The sequence below is a fragment of the Haliotis cracherodii genome, unplaced genomic scaffold, assembly GCF_022045235.1.
Source record: "Haliotis cracherodii isolate W230 unplaced genomic scaffold, xgHalCrac1.p SCAF_8, whole genome shotgun sequence".
Classification (NCBI taxonomy): Eukaryota; Metazoa; Mollusca; class Gastropoda; order Lepetellida; family Haliotidae; genus Haliotis; species Haliotis cracherodii.
In genome coordinates, this window is record NW_027266341.1 from 16246697 (window position 1) to 16255359 (window position 8663).

At 43.4% G+C, this 8663-nt stretch overlaps 1 protein-coding gene across 1 annotated transcript; it reads right to left on the reverse strand.

Moving 5' to 3' along the window:
• Window positions 1-1588: 1588 nt before the first annotated feature.
• Window positions 1589-8127, reverse strand: LOC139449755 (uncharacterized). The gene is made up of 7 exons (XM_071231283.1): window positions 8038-8127; window positions 6532-6707; window positions 5772-5838; window positions 4830-4894; window positions 4045-4266; window positions 3298-3498; window positions 1589-2095 (listed from the first exon to the last, which is right to left on the reverse strand). Exons 1-7 carry the CDS (start codon window positions 8063-8065, stop codon window positions 1832-1834), a joined length of 1023 nt encoding a protein of 340 aa, XP_071087384.1. The 5' UTR covers window positions 8066-8127; the 3' UTR covers window positions 1589-1831.
• Between the last annotated feature and the right edge of the window lie 536 nt (window positions 8128-8663).

The window sequence follows — 8663 nt, forward strand, 5'->3', positions numbered from 1 at the left end:
TCAACCTGTGTTGTGTACACAATGATAATTCAATTGGCGGGTCGTTTGATGTCCACTGAGAGCTGTGATTGTTAATTATTTGGCTTCAACGCAATGAGGTTGATGCACCGCCAATTAGTCTCTGAGGTCGTTGTTTTCATAGCCGTGAGACGGGTATATATTCTCAGGGTGAACTTTGTTCATTCATTCAGATTGTTCTGATCAACAGCTCACTGGCATCTCTCAACAACAATCGTATTTCTCGACTTAATTATGAGTACAATGAACCGCATATTGGTCCATGATATTCCTTCTTCTACGAAGGTACTCAACTGGTTGGAGGATAATCTACCCTCAAACCCTGACTGTCATTGCTGCCGGAAGAGGAAGGTGGCTGCAACTCTCAACACCACCTCCACTGTCCGCACCAAGGATCTACAGGATCGTCTTGCGCTGCTCAATAAGAGGCGTCGTCCATTGAAGAAGAGGGATGAGGAGCTTGTGGAAAGGAACCGGCAACTCCGACAACGAGCCCAGACGATTCGCAACGCCCCGATGTCGCCTGTCGCCACCAACCCCAACACCATCATTCGCTCCAAGATCCTACAAGACCGCCTGGACCGCATCCAGAAGAAGATGACCTCAGTGAAGAAGAGAGACGCGGAGATCCAGGAGAAGAACCGACAACTGAGAGCGAAGCTCCAGGACGTCCTCAACATTTCCATGACGTCATTGGACATCTGCCATGAGGAATCTCCCGCCAAGCGACCGCGTCTAGACACAACGTTCCAGAGAAACAGTGTTGTCAGGAAGATAGTACGCAGAGCTCCTCGATGCCTGAGTTCCAGAGCTCCTTCTCTGACCTTCAACACGTCTACTGCTGTGTCGTCTGCTGCTCTTCCTGTGTCGTCTGCTCACGAACTGAAGACATATCTAAAGGATGGACGACAGTGTACATTCTGTTGACGTTACTATTTTTACTACAGCGCATAATGTATTATTGATTTTATATGTTGTTTCTATGACAAGAACTGTGCTGTACATATTAGTTGTATATAAATAATATACATGTACACAATCATTACAAATAAATTCATGAAATGAATTGAATACTTGTTTTAAACATCGGCACACTGAACAGATCGGTGTGGGAGAAAAGCACGACACAGGGGAGGAGACGATCATGCGATAATGTAGCAAGTGACACTTAACTTATTTTCGGTGCATATGTTTTTTGTGGTTTCATGAGACAATCCTGTGACTGACAATGTGAACAACGACCTAGGCCGTTAGGGTACGAGGACGCGGAAGTCAGCGAGCCTGACCACTCGATACTCTTACGACAAGTATATAGGTTGTAGGGGACCGGAATACCCTAAGGGAGGTGCACATATAGTGTTCTCTGGTCACCCGTTGTCATGTAAGTCACTGGAAAACAACCTTGATCTTCATCCAGATTATATGCACAGAATAAAGGCTGGAAGATCCAAAGACACGTGACCCACAGTGAAGTGTTATCGCTGCCACTTATGACCTATGCGTTGACAAACACAGTGCCGCTAAAATGAACGTTACGGGGACTCGTTTTTGGATTAAACAACAATTGGAATTAACGGTTGATGACCATCTTTAATAACTGCACCTGCTTTGTGACCAGTGGGTCACGGACTTATCATCGAAATAAAAAACATTCATACAAAGGTAACACTTATATGCATTCAAATCATTAAAGTATATAAAAAATAAAGTAATTGACCTTGTAAAAGTGATTGGTGTGACTGTAGTTTTATGAATGTTGTGACAGCCTTTGAACGTTGGAACGAATCAAATAGAGCATCACTGTGAAGACGTTTTATAAAGAGCTTTGTAACTTCCTCTTCATAAGCACGTGAGTGAGGAACCACTCATTCCCGCCCTTATATCCGAATACTTCTGAACAGAACATGAAGAACAATCGCCAGTTGAACAGTTGCTGTTCTGCATCCTCGCCGTATGATTGGCGGAGAATGTGCATGATGCGCTCCTTATTCCCGTCTGTCCGTTGAAGCCACGCCTCCAGGGTCTTGGCGTAATGCGTTCCATTGACCACCCACTGGTTGACTACTGTGACGTCATTCTGCAGACAGGAAGTCAGTTAGAGAGTTCGTGAGTAACTGTACGATGTAGTCATATCAAAACACATGTATCTAAAACCGTCTTGAGCAAACCTGATTGTCACAGAATGTGTTTATTGAGCCAAAATCGCTGTAACCAGCAGAATTTCAGCTGTTGTATGCTGCAGAAGTAGTTCAAAATTAACATGTCGTTTTCAGTTTCAACAAAATCAGTAAACGCGCTATCATGTCACAGGATTGTCTGGTCCAAACTTACATGGAACCGTCTTATGGCAAGAGTAATGCTGTGCGGTGTTGGACAACAGACAAGCACTTAATCAAATTGTGTGAGTGGCTGGTGCTACCGGTAGAGCAGGAAATGCTTACCCTTTTCGTAAGCATCTGTTTCATCGCCAGTTTCAGTGACCCATTAATAACTTTTTTATCACTATTTTGCCTCAAACACCCTGTGGAATCGGTTTCGGCAGATTATCGAAACGGGTATTCTTGGGCTTTGACGTATTATTTACAAAATAAAATAAAACCTGTGCTTCGATCGCGCGTTCAAAATTTCACGAACTATATAATCCATACTTAAGTACTACTCAAGAAACTATGGTTATTACGTCCATACCATGCGAGGCAGGACAGCAGGGAACATCATCCTTCAAGTCGCCAATGGAGCTATTGGGTAAGGCATTCAAAGAGTATATTTCTAATGGTTTACTGAAGCCAACCATGCCTACCAGATACTTGATAAATTGTGGATCAATGATAGTCCCATCCCCATCCAGTGTATAACATATCCCCCCATAGAGAAACACACCCTGGACTCATTCGCAAACACGGCGCCGTTTGGAGATCGATTCCAATGAAACAACGCTAATGTTTAGCCTTCCAATCAAATTACACTCACGAAAGAAAGAAATGCTGCGCGAAATAGTGATAAAACAGATGGAGATGCTAAATAGGTCACTTCTGAAACGATAATGTGATGTCCTGGGTATTGATCTTATAGTTTAATGGAGATAAAATACACCAGTCTGGATAATCGAGCGTGTGATCGTCCGACATTCAGGCCACATTAGGCATTCTGGCTGGCCAATAATGCATAAGACGCTTCACTGAGGCTACAAGGCGGAGTTTACAACGCAAATGCTCAAACCGATAGGCCACCACTTTATCCTGTAACTGTGCCACCTCATTTTCGCTGCCGATTTCTCACCTGGAAGTAGAGGAACAGGTCACGTGACGGCATGGTGCCACCCGAGAAGAAGTTCTTGGCCATCCACTCTGTGTCCGACCCGGGGGTGGTGTCGAAGGCGTAGGGGTGCTCCCTGTGACAGAAGACTTGGACAAACAGGTAACCCGAAGGTTTCAGCCACGACGACACGCGTTGGAAGAGAACCCCGTAGTTCTTCATGTGCTGGAAGAATTAAGGGAGTCAGTGAGTCATTATTCCTCGTCATTGCCAACGCCTATAGATAGACTCGAGCTGTATGCCACGTTATGAAACAGAAATATAAATGCGCCTACAGGTCTAATTCCAGGTCATGAAACACACACGATACAGCGCCAAGAGATTACTGTCGCGTGATGAAACACGATTCCGGTGCGCCTAGAGACATAATTCCAGGTCATGAAACACACACGATACAGTGCCCGGAGATTACTGTCGCGTGATGAGACACGATTTCAGTGCGCCTAGAGACCTAATTCCAGGTCATGAAACACACACGATACAGTGCCCGGAGATTACTGTCGCGTGATGAGACACGATTTCAGTGCGCCTAGAGACCAAGTCATGAAACACACACACACACACACACACACAGCACCTCATTCTATGTTATGAAACACCCTGGGACATTATTCCATGTCACGAAACACATTTCGTAGCGACCGATAATAGTATTTTGTGTCAAGAAACACATTATTTTTTAACAAACACGCCCTTACACTTTATTCTTACCTCGAACATCTCTATGGAAACAATCCTGTCGTATTTCTTGGAGGTCAAGAATTCATTGGCGTCTGCTGTGATAACCTCAAGTCTGTCGCGGTACCCCCTCTGTTCCGCACGTGCAGTAATCAGCGCCCTCTGGGTGTTCGAGTTGGACACACACGTGACTCTGCAACGAGGGAACAACTCGCACACGTACAGGCCGAAGGAACCCCATCCACATCCTAAGTCCTGGAATAAGAAAGTGGGTTCGTTGTTAACCTGCTGTGATATTGTTGGAGTGAGTTGTGTTTAAATGCCGCTTTGAGCAGTTTTCCAGTTATCCCACGGCGTGTCAGCTTGCTGTGGGGGGAAAGCCCGAAGTGATGCAGGTATCCGCGTTTACCCCCTTAGTGAATGGGGCAAACGGGTATGATGTCAACAAACCAAGTATCATAATCATGGCGAGTCTTGGCGTCGAATCCACAATCATAGGATTCTGTCACGCATCAGGGAAGGGACGTAACTCTGTCGGTGATACTTGCGCCTAATACGACTTGGCAACCTGTGTCCTAGCAACAATACTGGAACTATTTGACACTCACTTAACTTATTGTTACCGCCCGATTCCCTCAAGTGAGCGGAAATAAAAGAATTCACATGGAGGCAGTGGATTGCGGCGGTGGATCTTGGTAGACAAGTACTGTTATTTCATCACACTCACATTGAACTGATCCCGTTACTCCGCGACAGAGGAAATATGTGTAAGGCCATTTTACATCTTTAGTTATGTGAAAGAACAACTAATGTCTCACCATGACTGTGTGTCCATCTTCAATCTTCGCTCGCTCACAGTACAAACCCAAGGAAGCATCCTCAGCTGAAAGAAAAGGTTGACATGCATTACATGGGATAAAAGACAAGTTCATAAGCCTTTTTCGGCAGTTGAGGTGAGGAGAAATAGGGTTTGATGTTCCTATAAGAATATTGCCCTTACATAGCGCCTTGCGAACGAGCATTCGTTCCTGATTGTACTAGTCTGGACTCATGCCGGTTTTATAGCACCATGCAAGCTCACTCAGATACCTTGCTGCACTTGTATCCCCTTAATGCTGATCACCGGGCAAGGAAACAACAAGTATTTAACGTATTTTGGTATGACGCTGCCAGGGGATCGAACCATCGAACTCCCTCTCTACGGACAGACGCTCTGCCCGCTAGAGCACGGTGGCGGTTCACTGACTATAGTGAGGCCGGAGTGTATCAGCACTGATTAATCTTAGGATAATTTATTTTTCTGATAACTAAATGTTACACCAGACATTCTGTCAATATATTTGCACAACATGCATAGCGAAAATTTCAAATAGCTATTTCTAATGTTTAAAGTACATGCTTTTTATGAATGTGTTATTCCCCTTGTTATATTGCTGATGCAACGTTAAACTTTAACTCACTATCGCATGGCTGGCCAAGGGGAGCTAACTCCTTAGCGTTGATTATCTCCATTGTATTTAGTTTGTTTGTTTGTTGTTTAACGCCGCACTCAGCAATATTCCACACCTCAATAGTATATATCTACCTTGTACACACCTCAATAGTATATATCCCCCTTGTACACACCACATCAGTATATATCCACCTTGGACACACCACTATAGTATTTTCTTCTAGGCAACAATGTACTCAGCCCAGATAATATAATTAGACCTACTTTTAAAGTCCAATCTCTTTAAATCAAATTCATACGTACTTACCCTGGTCAAGCGTAGAGACGCCCTCCGGCCAATAGCACCCGCTATACTTCAGCCGTGACCCCAAAGACTGGACACAATAACAGAATAGAACATAGAATAAGTCAGAGACATACATAACTTTCTGACATATGTTTCCAGCGGTTACATTGATTACGGAAAGCAATTGAACTGAAGGCCTACATCTTTTTGTTTGTTTGTTGCTAAACGCCGCACTCAGCAATAGTCCGGCGATATGACGGCAGCTTGTATATATTTTAGTCTTGACCAGACAAACCAGTGATTGACATTATGAGCAACGACCGCCGTCGGGGTACAAGGATACGCAGTCAGCCAAGTCATCCAGCCTCACGGCCCGACCCATACAGTCGGCGTGTAGGACGATAGGTTGATTGCGATGTATTCGAACCCGGGAGGCCAAAGGAAAAATACACTTCAAAGCCTTGCTGAGGCGTCCTATAGGGCTTGATATAGGGCTACGATTCTAAGAAATTACAAAAAACATATAACGACAAATGATAAATATTAATATTTTCCATGGTACATTCAAAGGACATTGCTCATGAAATTTAGCCGACAGTACAGGGCACTGTCCGGGTAAACATGTTAAACTGAATATGCAAAGAGAAACACACCTCGACAAGTTTAAAATTTTAATTTTCGTAAAATAGAATTCCGGCGAGAGAAAAGTAGGACATTCCAGTTGAATTGTTTGAAACCAGTCACCTCATCATCTGCAACATAAACAACACAGGGATCTCACCGCAAGGAAGAATTCAGTGGGGACCTCGTAATGTTGTTCATTAGCCTTGTCTGTTTCTATGGCAATCGCTGACTTCCGGAGACGCTCAATGAACCGTTTCTTGAAAAACATTTGACGTTCAACATCGCCACCACACTCAAGCTTCTGAATCCAGGCGCCAAGGCTCCCTCGAACACCTGGTCGTGACGGTGGTGTTAGGATTAATATCGAAATAAACATGGGGCCAGCCTCTCTAATACTTGAGGGGGGTTGGTAAAACATGAGGCAAAATAGCTTTCACGGTATTTTTGGGAACACTATTTTAAAATATTGGGAACACTATTTTAAAATATTCACCGCCCTCTCTGAAAAAAAATAAAGGACGCCCCCAAGAAACATTGAAATGCTTCTGCGAAAAAAGTATTTCTGTATTTAGAAAATAAATACTGTCACGGAAATTAAGGAATTTCAAGAATGCATCAACGTGTGTTGGGGTATAGGATATATTTTTCACAAAGGTTTTTGAGAGTTTTCTTTTTAAAAGTTTTAAGTCTATCTGTCGGGAGAAAAATCAATAACACAATAAAATATTTTCTTTCACAGATTATAAATTCTACCATTCTAAACCTTTTCCTCCAGTGGTCCGATATCATGGTCATATTTCATTTCTTCAAATGACACGTAAACAGTGTTTAACCATGTAAAATAACATAAAATCATTTCAAGGGACGTAACTCGTATGGTGCCAGAAACGCACCATATTCACAAAGCCATTCGTCACCACTCGCCCCTTTCCGTAATCTGCAAGAAGACTTGTCCAACTATCGATGAATGTTATGTGCGAAAATACGACAAACCAATCAGACTGCGTGTATGACTTTAAGTACTTCGGTCATAGAATCCCTCTGGAATCCTTTTTTTTACTTTTCAAATGTCTTGCAGCTAAAAATATACCCAACATACAGTTGAATGTGTTCAATCATGCTGTATAATACCACAGGGCCACGGATAGCCATTCTATACTGACTGTACTGATTACATTAAAAAGAGCTCTTTTTTTAATGTAATCAGTACAGTCAGTATAGTATGGCTATCCGTGGCCCTGTGTATAATACCGCAACGAGTTGACAATTCTTTTAGCTATGCCCGTTTGCGCTTAGACGGAACCCAGTCGCAAACAATGACCGCGAGAGGGCACGAGTCGTACTTCGGCTTGTCCCGGAATAACACGAGTTGGTCACGAATGCAACAAAGCTTACGAAACTGAATCATGTTGTATAATCCATGTTGTGCCGTGGTATAGATACACGATGCAGGTATTTCGCATTTGAGTTGTATCATTATCATTACATCATAATCAGTCCATGAAATGGTCGCGTGAATTTAAGTTATATATACAGGTTCACAACGTGCAACGGACGACCGCTCTACCTCTGAACAGCCCCAGTCAGCACACCCTGACACAAACATCAGCTAAATGTTAACGCGTCGCCCTTCTAGCTCTGCGCCATGTGTTTGTGATCTTACCGTCTCGCAGAACATCATCACTGGCCATTCTGCACGCTCGGCAACCACCTCCTCAGCGGGGTCGGAGTCTACCGCGACCTGGTACAAAAGTCACTTCTAAATGGAGTTACCTCCCATTAAGATAAACCCTTGCACCGCGAGATCGTTGAATGGTAAGTTGCGAAGAGCTATTATTTGCGATAAATACTACCTACCCCTGAGTAAGCGCCTATATGAGTTTATTTACTGAGGGAAGCTCTTTAAGACAATTGTGTATGTTCAGGGGCAGACGTAGACTGACGTCTAGTCTCTGAAATGAAGATATCTTAAAGAAAAAAAACAGTTGTTAAATTATCTTAATAAAAATATTATAAACAGGGGCCCAGGGATTCTCTTCATTTTGATACTGCAGTAATCTAGACTTGACAACCATTCTAGACTTGCATAGGCTGTATTGGATATATTTGTATCAGGGTCTGTATGACAGACCAGGGCAGACGTCTGTCAAATTGGCTGTAAAGGGAGCTTGCTAGCCTTGCTCCAAGGCTTTACTGAATGATAAGTCCATGGGCGTATAGTAATTCTATCCTTATAATAGGCAAGTCTCTTATAGGGACACCTTGTCCCCGTCATATTATGATCCTGAA

Coding starts and splice junctions, on each gene's coding strand:
- LOC139449755 (XM_071231283.1), bottom strand. CDS start 8,065: ATGGCCAGTGATGATGTTCTGCGAGACG. Junction 5,839..6,531: donor CCACTGAATTCTTCCTTGCG/GTGAGATCCCTG, acceptor TATTGTGTCCAG/TCTTTGGGGTCACGGCTGAA. Junction 2,096..3,297: donor ACCTGTTCCTCTACTTCCAG/GTGAGAAATCGG, acceptor TCCTGTCTGCAG/AATGACGTCACAGTAGTCAA.